Below are 18,552 nucleotides of genomic sequence, written 5' to 3'. Positions count from 1 at the left end.
GGCTATTCATGAGCTACTATTAAGTACCCTTATTAAGCGCTTAACCTCAGGTTGCCCTAGAGGGATTGTCCCTGTAGTAAGTGTACTGTAATTTATCCTCCTGAGACCCAAGTGTGATTGCGGTGTGCATTTTTTATTTCCTTTTTTGATTTGTAACTAGTATCACTTAATAAACAAGAATAATAAAAAAAAATAATTATATATATATATATATATATATATATATTTCTAGAGCAGATAATTTTCCTAAAAATGAAAATGTGGACAGCGGGACTAAGTTGAGAAATTTTAAATGATACCCAGCTGTAGAAAGTAAAAAAACACTCCAGGAGTGTTGGTTATTCATGTTTTTGAGATGTTACAGACATTACATCATAAATTAGCATAATTAATTCTGATTCAAAGTAATGGCCTGCATCATCTAATCACTGCCAACCATGTACAACCATGTAAAAATTATTCATTATAAATTCTGAATCTAAGGACTGATTATCATCTTCCCATGACTGCCAAACATGTTCTAAACTTTATCTACAGCCCGAAACTGAACATTTGGATAGGAAGCTATAGGATGGTCCCTATTTAGTGAATGACTTAACCTCCAGTGTGTGTCTGTCTGCACTGGTCTCAGAACAGTTCAGAAAGCACTTTATTTTCATCCTAACTCCATATAAAGCCTCTGAAAGCAAAGTTTTCAGCTTTTGGATGAACCCATTGATTCTCAGTGTGATAATGCACAGTAATTATGGGATTTCTAAGGAAAAAATTTGCTAAAGTACACATTAGTGTACATTGTGTTTAGCAGCATGGCGTTTCGCGATAAATCGTTCAAATTTTAAAAATGGCAGATCATTAAATACTAGAGACTGTAATCTTTTGACTCAAACAGGTTTCAATGTAAAAACGTAATTTCTTACCAGTTGTAGTTTTGTTGATGTTTCTCCTAAAGACAAACTCCACTGTGGTCAGTGCCATGTTGTTTTGTCACATGACTCAGTGTGTCAAAAGGTTAACCCTTTATTGACAGCACAGAGTCTCCTGAACTGAGATTATTCAGATTCAGTTAATTTAAATTATGCATTGTGTAAACAAAGCCAAAAAAATGTCAATGCATGTGTACGTGGGGTCACACAAGGTTATGATGTGCGTATGGTACATACCAATAAAAGGCAGAATGCTTAAAATTAATGGTTGCTAACTCTGATATATGAAGTGAAAATGATTATAGTTTTCACTTTTCTAATTTAATAGCTTTGTTTTGTTTTCATTACAAATTATATCAGCATAAAAAGTTTTGTAGAGTTCAATTGAAAAATGTCTTGACCAATTAGTATTTGGTCCCCTCTGTTGCTTTAATGACACCATGCACTGCATGGAGCTAGCACGTACTCAGAAGCTCAAAAACCATATATGCAATACATGCAACGCATGGGGCACCATGTAAAGGAGGGCACCGGGGCTCACTAAAGGGGGCACAATCAGAGGTTGAACTCTGTCAATCGCAATCGGCGTGAAAGTTAATGTTGCATGCATACTCGAAAATGGGTAGTTGTGCCCCTGTAAGGACTCCACAAGTTTGTGCAAAGCCTGATGATCCATGTTGTCCCAGCATGATTTGAAAATGTTCCAAAGTGTGCTTCAATTGAAACAATTAAATCTGACATTTTGTACGAAGCAGTTAACATAGTCAATGTCACAAATTTTTATTTTTTCAATTACATTTTTGTCCCAGATTTTCAGTGTGGACACAGACTTTTGAACCCCACTATATGATTAGGACTATGATTTAACTTTTTTGTCAAGACTATTTATAAAGGTCCTCACACTCTCTCTCTCTCTCTCTCTCTCTCTCTCTCTCTCTTTCTCTCAACCCAGGTAAGTTGTTCAGCATGGGTCATAACCCATCTCTGGGCAGCGTTGATTCAGAGTACGACATGGGCTCCATGCACAGTGATCTGAGTCTGCTGGAGGACACGCCCTCTCTTAACGATGTGGTCCTGGCCAACACGCCTGTCACCAGCATGACTCCGCCCTTCATCAGTCCTCGGCCTGCTAACCCTGCCATGCAGGCACTGAGCGCTCAGAGGAGAGAGACGCACAACCGCTCTCCCATCAGCTTCCGGGAGGGCCGTAGAGCATCAGACACTTCACTCACACAAGGTAAGCACTAGCCTGTTTGTGGAGCAAATCAAAAACACAACTTTACAAAACAATTTTCACAAAATAATTACAAAATTTCTCTGCTTTTCCCTCTCTCCCTTTTTCTTACACTTATTATCATTTTCACACACACTCTCACTCTCTGTTTCTCTCCTGTTTTCCTCCTCTACATGTACCCACCCCCCTGTCAAATGATTCATTGAGTGAATCAGAGAACGCTTTGAAGATCGGGCCAACACAGTCCTATTGAGTTCTCACATCCTGTGGCCTGAATAATTACCCTTAATCACTTGAAACCCTAAAATAACCTGAGAATCCTTTTTCAACCCATCCTCCCATCTACCGTTCAGCAGCAGAGGTGTTAAAAGCCACTTAACAGCATTTTTACGTGAACTTGAGCGATAAATGAGCCATTTGCAGCCCTGGCTGGACATGTCTTCTCCTGAAATAGACTGACTAAGTGGGTAACATTATAGAAATGTCCCGAAGAAGTCCGAGCTGGCATGTGTCAAGTGAAGGAGAGTCATTTCCTGTGTTTTGACACTCGCATGTGAAAATTCACGACCACACATGGACAATAAGTGGGTTGGGGGTGGTGGCAGAGCAACATGATTTCATCTGTAAATCACTCATCCATAACAGTGCTATTATTCATAACCATATTTCTCTCTCTCTTTTAAGGCTTGGTGGCCTTCAGACAGCACCTACAGAACCTGGCAAGGACCAAAGGTATCCTGGAGCTAAATAAGGTGTACGAGCAGATGGACTCTGGAGAAAACCCTTCCCTGGGGCTGCTAAGCCCTCATGCCCATCAGCATGGCTTGCTGGACCCTGCTGTACAGGTCAGTCCACCAGGATAGGTACTGTGTTAATCTGAGATCAGTTTAACAGTATCTCTTACAATGAGGTAGATAAAGGATATTAGTTAGCCATGAGTTGGCAATAGAGCGCAACAGTCTGGTTCCGGAAGTAAAAATCCCATTAATTTATCCCATAGATTAATTGATGTTCAACGATAACATATAAACCTTTAAAGACAGACCTAACGTGCTCCGAGGTTGTTCATAAATTTGTGGTAAACAACTACATTACCCATGGTACAGCAGAGAAAGTCGTGGCAAACGAAACCCCCCGAAACGTGCCTCGGAGCGACCGCCCACTCTCATGACACACTGTGTATGATGTGATCAAGTCTCCCTTCACCCTTAAATCAGAATACTTTATAAGTATAGAAACAAAATATTTGCAATCAACAAATGAATAGTTTTATATATTCCCATCGTTTTTATTCAACTACATCATTCGCAATGCTTAATGGGATTGTAGTTTGTGCCCTCATAAAAAAAGACGGTAAGTACACAGCCTTGTACCTTTTTCTTTGTTTTTTGCCTCAAAACAACATTCATGATGTTGGGATTCACTTTGGAGCTGGTTGGTTTAGTTCATGGCTTACAACTCTTGTATGAAGGATTTGATAAAAAGTCTATGGAAAAATGAATGGTGAAAATACTTCGGAACCCAGACGGCTGAAAAAGTGGGCAGGCACTGTTGCGCTCTATTGCCATTTGTCATGACTAGCGTCATGCACCAGTTTGACGTCCACATAAAAAGCATTACAGAAGGATGATTTTAGAATATTTATTGTGTATATTACTAGAAATCGACTGATTAATCTGCACCGAAAGATGCTTTTGGAACTATAGGTTATCGTCAAAAAACGACAACAATAGTTTGCCGATAGTTTTTTCCCCCGTGGATGCTGCTGGAGAGTTCTGAAGTACAACTGCTGCCTGGAGGTGAAATAGAAACAATCACTAACAGCTTGTGGGGATTTCCTGTCCAAATCTGTCATCATTGAAAATTTTCATCCATATTTTTATCCTGACTTCAATGCATATATTTTGTTATTTTTAGTAGATAATCAAGTGCATGCAAGTGGTGTATTTCAAGCTCGTTTATAGTTAAAAGTCCTGCATTATGCACCAAATCTTTTTTTCTCCCTATTATTGAGATTTTGGTTGCACGTTAAACTGCAAATGGGATTTTATTCATTTTAGATTCTTGTTGCCTCTATGTCTGTGCCTGTCAAAGTAAGGAAATACTAAAAAAGATCTTAACATTTCAACAAATCAATTTTTAAAACTATCGACGATTAATCGTTTTCAGCCTTTTCCACCACCTTAGTTATCGGTATTACCTCAATCTAATATTGGTCAACCTCTTTATTAAGCTGATTATTTTCTAAACATCATTTTCTCATGACATATCATCACAATTTGTCCATACGTTTGTGACCTTGAGCAGTGCTTTACCAGTTAGTCCACTGTGAGTTACTTTGGATGCAAAGTGTCAGGATACCCATACTTTTTTACCCTTCTAACCTCTCTATTGACACACAGACAGCCCTGCTTATGTAATAACTGGAGAAGAAGCAGCCAATTGTCAGTTGTTTATTGTCCCTCCGGGAAGCAACATGAATGCAGGCATCGTTGAATAACAGGCTGGTAACTGGTGCCCATTGCTCCAATGCAAGCTCACCAAAGACTGAGATTTAGTATGAATAAATGAATGAAAACCCCTGGCAATAACCCATAAGGATACTGCACCGGGTAGCCGCCAGTGTCTATATGTATTTATACATCTTTTCCTGAGGTCTAAATACAAAAATCATTTTGTTACTCAGTATTTTTGTCTTGTTTTTCTCGTAAAACAAGATTTACAGTAAAAAAGAACAAAAAAATTATTTACTTGAGAAGCAAAATGGCATAATAGATTATGTTTTCCAGGAAATCTAATATAAGTGAGAGAGGTTCATGCTCAGAACAAGAAAAAAATCATTTGCCAATGGGGCAAGAAAAAATAACCTTAATCCAAGAAATTCAGGGAAAACGAGCATAATTTTCTAACAAGTAAATTTAGATCTTTTTTTACTGGAAAACAAGACAGAATACTGATTAAGGATTATTTTTGGCGAATACGGTAGAACTCAAGAGCAGATATTGCATTAGAGGCACGTGGCATTGTGAGGATTAGCTACTGGAGCAGACTGGCATGTTTTCTCAGAATCCCTCTGGGTCAGCGGTGCCAGTTTCATAAGCGACTTAATGAATTCATACATTTGAGTGCACAGCCACTGATGTGGTCACCTAGCAAGTGCTCACATCTTTTCTGTGTGTGTATGTGTGTTTGGTTTGTTCAGGAGGAAAGAGGTCACCAGCACGACATGGCTCTGTGCTCAGGTGAAACACATCCTGCGCTGTTGTCAAGGAGACAGAGTCTGGAGCCGCAGTACCTCTCTCATAGAATACAGGTAATGCTGACTAGAGATGCACCAATACCAATTTTTAAAGACCAATTCAAGTACCTAGTTTTAGGTATCTGTCAATAACGTGTACTGATACAAGTAAGTTTTGTGTTTGTTTACTTGTGCCTTTCTTTTTGATATCTTGATATGGCCAATATTAGCATTTTCATCAATTAAAAATGACAATTTGGGACCATTTTACCAGGGCGTAGCTTATATTTAAAAGGAACCCATCTAAGAAGTATAATACGTAATTCATGCTTTAACTGTGTTCATTTATGCATATTGATTTGGGCATGTACATAGTGGGCAATCCGGCCTTAGTATTGGTTGATTTTTCTGGGTTTGTTGCATTAAGCCTGACAGAGTCTGACCTTCGTTTGATTGCTCTGTCCTGTGTTGTTGTTGGGTTAAGTATAGTGACAGTCAATAACTCCTATCCCTTTTTCCAGCATCTTCTTTACACATAACATGATTTTTGGAGTTGCGGTGTTTAGGACAACAGTGACCGTCTGGCACAAGTCTGATGAAAGCGACCTTTTGCTCTCCCTCAAACACAAGAGAGTATGGAGGACAAAACCTGCAAAAATAACAAATAAATAAATAAATCTGCATATTCATGCATAAATAAATATATAAATAATTAAATGTGTGAGGAGCTAAAAAAATAAATAAATGCACCAATCAATGCAAAAATAATACAACATAAAACACAAATAAATGGTTAGGGAAATGCAAATTATTAAAGGAAATGCAAAATTGAAAGTTGTTTTTTAGTTCCACATTTTAATCATTAATTTATGTATGCTGTTCCGTATTTATTTTTCCTTCGCGCAACATGCTAATGAGAGGATGTAAATAGCTGTTCAGGCATCACAGTCAAACTATCGATACCAAGTGCGGTTTTTGGCGGGAGTTTGCAGTTTCACCATGGTGAAGAGAAGGTGGATGGCAGAGTTGCTCCGCGAGGCAGCGAATAGTTTGGAGAATCATAAAAGCGAGATACTTTGCTAAACTTTGTTTTATTGATTGATTGTGAAAATTTGGTAATGTCCTTATTAATGATCAGCTAGTGGTGTCATAAATACCACCTACTGATATTTGATTAACATCCTCTCATGAACATGTTGCATGAAGGAAAAAATACAGAACTCCATACAGAAATAAATTAATGATTAAAGAAATATAGAATTAAAAATCAACTTTCATTGTTACTTTTCCTTTAACATTTTTGCATTTCCCCAACAGTTTTATGTTGTATTATTTTGCATTAATGGGTGCATTTATTTATTTAATTATTTGTATATCTCCTCACACATTTAATTATTTATTTATGCACATATATATGGATTTCTTTACTTATTTCCAACCTTTTTGCAGGTTTCAGCCTTCATAGCTGAGAGAGAGAGAAGCCGTGAAGATATCACGTGAAGAAATGAAAACTCATGTTCTGTCAAAATAACAGAAAACATTTGGAATTATTAGTTAAAAAAAATCATAGATGACTGACAAGCACTTGGGAACGCGATCTCTCGTGCACACACAGTAGTATGAAATGTAAATCTAGTGTGCCTCTAACACATTGAGCTGTGGTGCTCTTGATAGAGATGGGGTTTGAATCCAACTCTTATGTTTCCAGATTACGTTGTTCCCATAATTTCCTGTCTTCTTTCTGCTACCAATTTTAACAAAAGTGTCAAGAATGCCAAAAATGTTCACTCCACCTAAATTTCCTAACATGTTCAGAGAGGTTTAAAAAGATCGCTACAGCTCTGTATTTTGCAATTCTCAACTCTGTGTATCTCTGTACAGAAAGCTACGCTCATGGCGAACAGCCCCGGCAGTTGTCAGATGTTCTGCAAAGAAACTCCTCGCAGTCTGGAGCAGCAGCTGCAGGAACACAGGTACTAAATTTCACCTACTTCAATCTCCAGTGTTGTCAAACCAGGAATTAGTCTGTTCTACAGTGTCCCCACCATCAAAGAAAACCTTGAAATATCAGGGAATTTTAGAACTGTGTTTTCCAGAACTCAAAAATAATGGAAATTTCTATAGTGAATAAAAATTTTTCTAGTTACACTCTGCTCTAAAACAGTGGTTCTAACCTTTTTGACTCCAAGGCCCCCCCATATTCCAGGAATATAATTTTTTTTTTTTTTTCTTCAATAAAAACAGTTGTTGTAGTAGGGGATTGTTGAATTAAAATAAGAAATATAATGTCAGTTTACAGGTTTTTTTTTTAATTATTAATTTTTTTAGCATTTTTAGATCTATTATAGCAGTTCATATTGTTATATAATAGCTAATTGAAATAATTTTAAGTCATCCCAAGTTTGAAGTTTGCCAAGGCCCCCTGGTCTAGAACCACTGCACTTAAATATTGTGTAGAGTAGTACTTGCTCTCTAGCCATAGTGATGTCTGATTTGTGAGTGAAGAAATGTAATTGTTCGAGGGATTTAAAAAAAAATTTTTTTAAAGGTTTCCAGAAATCATAAACCACTGGAATTCCATTGGTAAAAAAGAATGGGACCTTTATTATACCACCTCTGTTTCTGTTTGATCTGCAGGCTGCAGCAGAAGCGGCTATATCTCCATAAACAATCCCAAATGCAGGCCTTCTTCAATCAGATGCACATTGTAGAGAACCCCTATGCTTCTTGTCAACCTATGGGGCACCAGGACTCAGGAATTCCTCCTCAGACACAGGGTTCCATAATACCAGGACATCAGCAACACCAGAGTCCCCAAGCCTCCCCTCCATATGCACATGCACAACCCCTCTGCCCTCTAATGGAGCCCAACCCAGAAGCCCTAGCATATGAGCCTTACCTGGGCCATTTCCCTCAGATGCAGCCAACACCTCTACCACAAGGCTTCTCCGCTCAGCTACAGGGCCAACAACCGGAACCCCAAAACTACAGCTACCCAACCTGTGATCCAAGCCACTCTGCCTCGGGAGAAACACTGTACCAGGAGCAATACAACTACCCGCTTGATCCAGGGCAGCCTCCTCCAACGGGCCCAGAAGGGGGTGCTGCAACTGGATACGAAGGGCTGGCGCTGGGTGACCCCTTTCTGGACAGTGAAATGATGGAAACGGTGGACTCCCAGCATGGTTTTGTGCTGGTGAACTAAGTCAAGACAGTGAAAATAACCAGTATTACCTTGACTGATGAATGAAATGATGGAGATTAGGTAACGGGGATGGATCAAGTTTTGTATTGTCAACATTTTATAATGTGGCGAACGTGAGCTGTAATCATTTTTATTTTACGAAACTCCTCCCTACCTCCCTCCTCATTCTTCGGTGGTCCCACCTGCTGCTCTGTCTCACAAAGTAGAGGCTGGATAGTGTGGCATTTGGGCCAGCATGGGGCCGGCTGTGTGGGAGCTCACCTCTGAGCTGACTGCAGGATAGGAGCTGCTCGCTACGCATTGTACGTAGCACAAAGACAGCCTAAATCTGCAATACAGAGCCTGCTCAACAGCACAATTAAATACTGACACATTATGTACTGAAAGTGAAAAAAAAAATCAAGCTCAAAAACTTTCATTATAAAAGACTGCTTATTGTTGTGCACACTTAATAAGTGCAATGTTAGTTAAAACACATGGCAATATTGAAGCAATATACTGATTCATCTGGAAGCCATAAGTAGGAATTACACCACCCAAAAATATTTCAATGGCTCAAGCTTTGTGTGGCTGAAACTGTGATTCTCACTAGATTCCCCCTCATCCTTATCCTTATTTTGTTCCTTAGTATTACAGTTCCTCTGCATCAGCACATGAGTGATTCACCATGGAGGGGTGAGACACAACACTTTTTCCACAATGATGATTAATGGGGAGTGGTTTGTGTTTCAGGTGACATCACCTCCATGGGCGTTGTCAGTTTAGGCAGGCATTTAAATGATTTAGAGTGTTCAGTTATGATTATTTCGGTGGTATTGCTCTTTACACTAAACCAGAATACATCAGCATTTCAGAATTGCAGTAAACTCCACACATTTAGTCACAAGACACTGGATTTCGGCCAATTCGCTGCGTTACCATTACGACAGACAAAAAAATGGAGATTGTTTTTACTAGCAGCATTTAGTAAATCTGTTCCACTTGAAATTACAGTCTGTGACTAAACCCAGATGCTACTTTATACAGAAAGATGATGAAGAAAATGTTCGTATAAGGTTCAGGACTTTGTAACAGAAGATGAATTCTAAAGCTATTAAGGCAGATACATATACTAGAGCACTTTGTCGAGGAAAAAAATGGAAATGTAGCTTAGGAGGAGATGGCAGATGGGTGAGGTGAACCTGCTCTGCTAGTTTCATCAACTAAGAAACACAAAACTCATCTCTTTTCAATAATGGACTCTCTACAAGTCAGCGCTCTCAAAGAAGGATGCAGAGAGAGCGTGTCTTGGTGATTGTTCGACATGCTTTTGTGTAAAGTAGGGGCTAGAAACTTTGAAAGTGCTTTCAAAATGCAGCAAATATTGTATTTAATGTGATAGTATTCGGTGTGCCTTTTTCTTTGTTCTTTTAAAGTTAAGATTTTTAAGGGATAGTTCACCCAGCCATGAAAATTCGATCAATATTTATTCAGCGTCATATTGTTCACATGACTTTCTTCCGTGGAACACAAAGACATATTTCAATGTATTGGTTGCGGTTTTTCATGCAATTACAATGAATGGGGACTGAAGATTTCAAGATTCAAAAAGTATGTAAAAGCACCATAAAACATCATAGAATGTTTAATAACTGGTCGCTCTTGTCCATGCAGTTACTATCAAAGGCAACTGAAGCTTTCAGGCTTCAAAAGTGATGTAAAAGCACCATAAAAGTATCATAGAAGTGGTGCATATGACTCACGTATTCCAAGTCTTCTGAAGCTATACAGTAGCTTTGTGTAAGAAACAGCACAAAATTTAGGTCATTATTCACTGATAATCTGAAACCTCCACAAACGGATAATTTAGTCAGTGAGTTGAACGGATCAGTCCTATTCATGACATACCATTCAGACAGGTTTTGAGAACCAGACCAACCATTTCATTGAATAGTTCTAACTGGAAAGAATGAGTCATTGATCATGCCAAAGAGAGCTAGAGCGATTGTCAAGATTTTCCGTTAATAACGACTTGAATTTTGGTCCATTTGTTAATGAAAGCTAATGTATTGCTTCATACGACTTGGAATATACTGTAGCGCATAAGTTACATGGACTACATGAACTATCCCTTTAATAACTAGCTTTTCAGTTTCTATTGGTATTGTTACATGACAAATGTAGACCCAGGTTTTACAAAGGTACAAAACCAAAGTCCCCTCAGAAGTATTCATGTATAACCCCACCATGTGGAGTTGAAGCTTCTTAGTCAGCTTGGTAACAGTGCTTTTTTTATTTTTGTAAAAAATTAAACTTTTTTTTTTTTTTTTGGTCAATCATTATATGCCATTGAAAAGTATTAATAGCAATATTTCTTATAATAATAGTCCTGAAAGAACAGATTAGTGAACGTGTTGCCATATCTTAATCACACCTCTTGCTGGCAAACACCATTCCTTAGAAATCCAATTCTGCATTTACCTTCATAGTTGCTGAACACACATAAGCTAACGTGCTGTTAAGATAAAAAAAAAAAAAAAAAAAAAGGTTTATTGAACAAAGAGATTTGTGTCTGTTTATTTTTGCAGGTGGGAATTTCAGTATCACAACTCGCATTGTTCTGTAGAGTTACCCAGCTTGGTTACAAATAGCCTGTGTTTACATTCAAAAAGGAATTTCAGACTATATCTGTATATGGAGAAGATGAATACAGGTTTTGTGTCTAAGAAGGGGTCATTTTGTAGATCATTTTGGCAGCAGAAAAAAAAATTGTACGAAAAAAGTATATTTCACATGTGCTGCCCATTTCAATTTAGTCCGATTTAAAATGTTGCATTTAGTTAATAGCAAGAACAAAAAGCAGTTAAAATGTAAAACTGAAGAAAATTTTTTTTATTTAGTGTTGATCTACTTGGGCGAACCTTACAAATCCAATCAAGAGCATGTCTGATCTCACAGTGAAATCGGAAATGTCTCCATTACGACTGGAACCTTGGTTCCCTAAAAGAAGGGAAAGAGAGACTGCATCAGTAGCTGGCACTATGGGAACTCCTCCCAGGAGTGATGATCTCGGAGGCCTTTTAAAATAACGACAGTCTATTGGTAGATTGCGCTTGATGCTTCACCCCTGATACACGCATCATCACGGGCATATAAACCTGAACACAGTGCTATTTTATCAGGAGTTTTTGAATGAAGGGAGGAGAATGCATCTCTCAGACCCTTAAAGGTATAGTTAAGATTTAAATTATCTTTTATTTACCCTCAAGCCATCCCAGATGTGTATGACTTTCTTTCTACAGATGAGATGTCATGTGGTGTCCGAAGCATTGATCTGTGGTGTGTCGTTTTTAACAAACACTGCAATGGCGGCAGCACCAGAGACCAGAAATCTAACTGAATAGGGAGAGCATCAAGTCATAATAAGCTAGAATAACTGCCCCGGCGGCACCAACACACTGAATACCATTCAACCTCACCTGAGAGCGTACATGTCTCACTAATAAAGCCTAACGACAAAATATCCCTGACATCATGCTTGCCGTAGTGAGCTGTAAATCGCAACAGGCGGACTGAATAGGTGAAGCTGCTTGAGATGAAGACAAGAGACACAAGACTCAAGCCGGAGACAAATCATCCTTAAATTCTCCATGCTCCATACCCCGTCCTCACTAGATACAGGGAGGAAAAAGGGAACTGCCGTCAGCTTTCCCAGAAAGCAAGCCAACATCGAAGTGTTTCGAGTTTCATGCTCGCAATTAACAATCAATATCAGCGAGCACCGAGTCAGCGTGGGCTAAGCTCAGGCGATAAACGTGCCTGACAGGGATAAACGTCAGCAATATATTGCATCCCCCTCATCATAATCTCAGACAAACATGACCATTCCATGCACACAATGTGTGCATGATATGGAACGGCTTCGGCTTTCAGAACGAAAGCGAGCCGAGAGCGAAGTGTCATAAGTTTCATGCATTCACAGTGAACAGAAGACGCTTAATATGGAGGAGAGAAGGCTACAAGGCTGGGCCAGTGACAAATCCTCCTCAAATTTCCGCACTCTATTCCCATCCTTGTGCCCACAGAAGGAGTATAGAGGAAGGAGAGAGGAGCGGATTCGGCTTTCAGAATGAAAGCGAGCCGAGAGCAAAGTGTCATGAGTTTCATGCGTTCACAATGAATGCAATCAGTCTCAACGAGTGCAGCTTATAAAACAGCACTCGTTCCCATCAGACATAGGTAGATCTCACTCATAAGGTGAAAAACATTTTGCGTTATCTTGAGAAAGACATTAACCAAATGTCTCATGTTTACATTCAAAACACACAACAATCACAATGTAATAGCGTTTAAAACGCCGAAGTGATAAGGGATACGCTGTTCGTCAGAGCACATACATGGAGATAGAAAATAATCCACCCGCTGTTAAAATGTGCAGATTAAACAACGTAGCAAAGATTCAGGCCTCCATAAAACAAGTGATCTCATCGTGACCCTAAAGAGAAAAATCCTGATGAAATGGGGCTGTGCTCCAGTTTAAATGCCCACGATGATGCATGCATCAGTGGCAGAGCGTCAAGCGCCATCTGCCAATAGACTGGCATGCTTTTAAAGAGCTTCAGAGACAGTCACTCCTGGGAGGAGTTCCCATAGCTTCAGCTACTGACGCAGAGTCGAAGTGATGACTCGTCACTGATTATGCGAACGCGATTACTTCCTGATTCCAACAGGGTATCCGAACCCGGGTCATCCACGCTACTTAAGCAAAATGCTTCCGGTCGCACCACAGGGGAAGGTAAAACCATTGGAGCTGATGCAAAATGTCTGATAGGAGATGCCACTTGTCAGTAAACTGGCATAATATGCCAGATCCTAGGGTATTGGAACTCTCAGAAACAACATGACAATTTCCCGTGTGATCATGTTGGCATATTTCACCCCACAACCAAAAGATGGAAATAAGAAATGTATATTTCACAAAAAGAAAATTAAGCCATTTTTGTGACCTGTGTAAAAACTCATGACTGTGATTCTGACTATAAATTTAAAAGTATTTATACATACATCATGGTAAGAATTGTTGTATTTAATTTATAATAATAAAAAAGCATTGTATTAAAGTAAAAACACTGTATTTACACCTTGCAATGTCAGGATGGTTGACAAGTTATTGAATGTAATGGCATGACGCTAATAACGGCTACAGTAACAAATATGGTTAATGTAATAACACTCCCATTGCTGTTTTATTACAGCATAATTAGGAGGTTATCAGCATTCAACCTCAGAGGAACATCCTGATTGAGATAGATTAATTCAGTCTGCTAAACTGGACAGATGCAATTGACCCAACGAAGTCAGTGTTTGCTGACCTGTATCTAAGCCCCAGGCACACATTATTCATAGTATTGTGCTGTGGACATGTCTAATGGGATTTGAGGCTATATAGTATACAGTATATACATACACACACTGATTACTAGATTACACAAAATGATGTTATACAGATCACTCACCATCAACAAACAAAACATAAGACATAACATTCTATTCCAAGGCCATTTGATTTTTGTTAAAACAGACACCTGTCACCAATGGAAGACAACTGAAACCTGAGGGAATATAGGAATAAAGTAACTGACAGATAAACAGGACAGTTAAGACCTTTATTAAGAGTATTTTGGATGAAATGCTGGATGAAGCAGCAAGAGCTTGTAGAAGAGGAGTGATGTGAGCTGAAATTGAGAACTCTTGCTGCTGAGATTTGTATATATCGTTGTCTAGCAATGTTTTTGTTGGGTAGGCCAATGAGCAGCAGTGTTATAACTAAACTAAAATCATTTTCTTTAACTAAAATAAAAACTGAAATTATTGGAAAAAACTGAAACTAAAATACTTTTCATAATTCATAAAATAAATAAAATAAAAATGTTTTTTATATAATAAGATATAATTTATATCTTTTAGTTTTAGTATTTGATATAATTGATATAATATGGGCAAAGTGGGAATTGTACATTTCTTGACACTTTGAATTATTATCCAAACATCACATAACCTAATATTATACCTTTGAAAAAAGCTTAGAATATCTTTTACATTAATCAAAAGCAAAAATTAAGAAATATTCAATACTGGGGCCTGGGTAGCTCAGCAAGTAAAGACGCTGACTACCACACCTGGAGTCACAAGTTTGAATCCAGGGCTTGCTGAGTGACTCCAATCAGGCTTCCTAAGCAACCAATTGGCCCAGTTGCTAGGGTGGGTATAGTCACGTTGGGTTAACCTCCTCGTGGTCGCTATAATGTAGTTCTCGCTATCAGTGGGGCGCGTGGCGAGTTGTGTGTGTGGATGCCGTGGAGAATAGCGTGAGCCTCCACACACGCTAGGTCTCCGCAGTAACGTGCTCAACAAGTCACGTGATAAGATGCGCGGATTGACTGTCTCAGACGCGGAGGCAACTGAGATTCATCCTCCGCCACCCGGATTGAGGCGAGTCACTACGCCACCACGAGGACCTAGAGCGCATTGGGAATTGGGCATACCAAATTGGGGAGAAAATATATAAATGTAAATAAAAAATTAAATACTGGGAAGCAGAACTTTTGAAGACCCTCTTTTGATCAAATCCCAGATTTTTTTATGCAGTACTGGTAAAGTGGGACAGAGGAAAAATGATTCTCTAGAAAATATCTACAAAGTATTTGGAATTAATTTGTATATTTTCTAATACACTTTCACAACATTAAGTTTTTTTTATATATAACCTTAAGATTTACATCAAATTTCTGTCGTTTTCTTCACCATTACTTTTACCACTAGTGGTCATGAAATGAGCTCTGCCACACATCCCAAAGTAAAATAATCAATTTAAAACCTCAAACAGATAAAGGGATAGTTTACTCAAAAATAATAATTCTCATAAGTTACTCACCCTCATGCCATTCCAGATGTGTGTGACTTTCTTTCATCTGCTGAACACAACAAAGGTTTTAAGAATAATATCTTGGCCCTGTAGGTCCATACAATGCAAGTCAACAGGGTCCAAAGCTTTGAAGCACCAGAAAGCACATAAAGGCAGCATAAACGTCATCCATATGTGGCTTAATCTATATCTTTTGAAGTGATCTAATCTGTTTGGGTGAGAACAGACCAAAATGTAACTCCTTTTTCACTGTACATCTTGCAATTGCAGTCTACAGGAACAATCATGATTTCAAGCTCGATTACACTTACTAGTACAGTTCGCAGAGTGCTAGATGGTTCTGGAAAATATAATCGAGCTTGAAATCTTGATTGCCAAGGAGACTGCTGAAGTCAAGACTTACAGTAAAAAAAGGACTTAAATATTGATCTGTTTCTCAACCACACCTATCATAGACATGGATTTAACCACTGGAGTAGTAAGCATTACATTTATGCCATCTTTGTGTGCTTTTTGGAGCTTCAATGATTTGTCCCCCCATTGACATGCATTGTATGGACCTACAGAGCTGAAATATTCTTCTAAAAATCTTTGTGTTCAGCAGAAGAAAGTCATTCACATCTGGGATATCATGAGGGTGAGTAAATGTATAGAGAACTTTCATTTTTGGGTGAACTATCCCTTTAACTGTTTACTCCCCAAATATTAGTTTAGTAATGATTTATAATCATTTAAGGAAATACATATGGATACACTGTGGATCAAGCTTTTTTTTTGTCCTTTGTCACTGTACCAATATTCATCCTATATACACACCAGTAAATGTTCAGCTTTGGCAGCCATAAAAAATACTAAAACTAAAATAAAAAGTAACTAAACTGAAACTACAATTTACTGAGAAAACTAAAACTAACAGACAAACTGTGAAAACTAACAAAACTAAACTAAGTTGTAATGAGAAATTGAATATAAAATTAGAAATAAAAACAAAAAAAACTATAACACCACTGATGAGCAGGGCACTGCAGTAGTCCAAGCATGAGGTTTTGAAAGTTTATTCTAAAGTTTCAGCATCTGTCATGGTGAGTATGGGACAATGTTACATAGATATGTGAAGAAAGCTGAAGGGGTGTTTCAAAGCTGGTGGTGAAATATGAATGACATCATCATAGCAGTTAAGGCCGAGACCATATTTACTAGTGATATCACTTGAGGGAAGTCATTAAAAGAAGAGGGCAAAGTACTGAACCCTGGGGAACACCGGACCATTAACACCAACATTGTCTGTAACCTTAACATATTAATTTCTTGTAAACGGAGAGACATTACTAATTCTGTCTGCTCAGCAATAAATGTATCCTAACTGAAGAATCCCTTCTGATACTCTGACCGAAATATAATCAATATTTGACCTGCTCAATCAGCGTAATTTTACTTGTAGTGGGGCTTTGCTACATTATTCTGGTAGATTCATTGTAGATTTGTGATTTCTACTTTCATCAAAGCACAATCAGTGCAGTCTGAATGACAACATGACCCAAATCTGGACAAAACAAAACATTGCAGCATCTTGTGACAAGACCACCTCATCTCACTCATTTCAGCTTGATATGCCGTTAAGCATTTACATTTATGCATTCAAGCCATTTTTATCAAAAGCAACTTGTATATCGGATATGTTCCCTGGGAATCAAACCCATGTTCTTGGCATATAGTGCCACGCTCTACCACTTCAGCAAAAGGAACACACTTGTGCTACAGGAACACCAAGCAAAAGAGAGTGGATCTTTATATGCCATCTGCAGCACAGCTGCCGTTGCATAATCCAGCTAACACACAATCAGGAACATCTGAAAACTACTGGCTACAATGACCGATCCTGCTACACAGGAAGTACAGAGCATCATCACTGACAAGAGCAAGGCCTTAAAACTCTGCGACGCTTGCACACATCCACTTTCTTCACCAAGTTTTGCTCTAAGCAGTTAGATGTGTAGTGGCCATTTATAAGAGTGATTGCGGAAGACATTAATGCGAGTTTTAGATTGTCGCCTAATGATCCACTGTCTCGATATACAGGCTCAGGTAATGAGACAGCATTAAATACTCATGCAAACCTCTAGGCTAAATTCAGCCTGATCTATGACTACATGCCCTTAGACAGTGAGATCATTTTGGGCCAGTTGACAGAACTGTCACCTGCCTTATTGGGGCAGTGCTTACATTTCAATGAACTTACAATTGTTGATTATGTATTTGGGTCAATAACATGACGGTCTTTTTTCTTTCTTTTTTTTTCGGATCCAAGTTATTCAAAAACAGTAACACACAAAAAATGCAATTCACACAAAACAATGACTTAAATACCGCTTTTATGATTACATGCTTTCAGTAAATGAGTTTCTAAGTCATTTTGATATTTTTTTTCTCGGGCTTAAAGTAAAAATGTGGTGTAACCATCTGGAGACAGTATAAAAAATACAATAAAAAATCATTAAAAGCTAAAATTCTTGAAAAAAAGAAATGTTGGCATGACTAGTGCAGAATAATCTTAACATTTTTACTTTAAAAAAAAAAAAAAACAGTAAAACTATTTTGTTTTAAAATAATTACTAATATTGGAAAAACTTTTGTTCACCAAATCAAACGTAAAATAGAGAAGACTGCGTGAAGTTTTTATTTTTTTATATCAGATCTTTTAATTTTTTTTTGAAAAGGCGCATATTGTTCATGTTATATGGAGTAACCCAGTGAAAACCTGATATTCTTGACTCAAAATAAGCTTTTTTATAAAAAAAATAAAAAAATGTTAAATACCTTTGATAAATGTTGCACCTTTAATGTTAAATATAAATTTGTGTACAATTATGTATTCAAGAAATATATTTTACGTTTTACTCGGTTTGCACACTTTTTTTTTTAAATGTAAAAAAAAATGTTTTTTAAATGTTTTTCCAAAAAATTCTGAAACCAACATGGACACAAAGGTTACATTTCTACAAACTTGACCATTTTTTTTTTTTATTTCTTATTTGTTTCACCTTTGAA

General features: G+C 38.0%; 1 protein-coding gene across 2 annotated transcripts in view; it reads left to right on the top strand.

The window, feature by feature from the left end:
- Positions 1 to 14,390, top strand: part of LOC127422091 (serine/threonine-protein kinase SIK2-like) — a 67,023-nt gene extending 52,633 nt beyond the window's left edge. For both annotated transcript variants that reach the window (XM_051665448.1, XM_051665450.1), the window contains 5 exons: positions 1,876 to 2,160; positions 2,842 to 3,002; positions 5,360 to 5,470; positions 7,277 to 7,368; positions 8,033 to 14,390. In XM_051665448.1, coding sequence (XP_051521408.1) covers positions 1,876 to 2,160; positions 2,842 to 3,002; positions 5,360 to 5,470; positions 7,277 to 7,368; positions 8,033 to 8,600 — 1,217 coding nt within the window. In that variant the 3' untranslated portion in view covers positions 8,601 to 14,390. The remainder of the gene's footprint in view (positions 1 to 1,875; positions 2,161 to 2,841; positions 3,003 to 5,359; positions 5,471 to 7,276; positions 7,369 to 8,032) is intronic.
- Positions 14,391 to 18,552: the final 4,162 nt, after the last annotated feature.

The sequence above is a fragment of the Myxocyprinus asiaticus genome, chromosome 31 (assembly GCF_019703515.2).
Source record: "Myxocyprinus asiaticus isolate MX2 ecotype Aquarium Trade chromosome 31, UBuf_Myxa_2, whole genome shotgun sequence".
NCBI lineage: Eukaryota > Metazoa > Chordata > Actinopteri > Cypriniformes > Catostomidae > Myxocyprinus > Myxocyprinus asiaticus.
The sequence above is the reverse complement of the archived record's forward strand: the minus strand, read 5'-3'. Positions and strand labels throughout refer to the sequence as shown.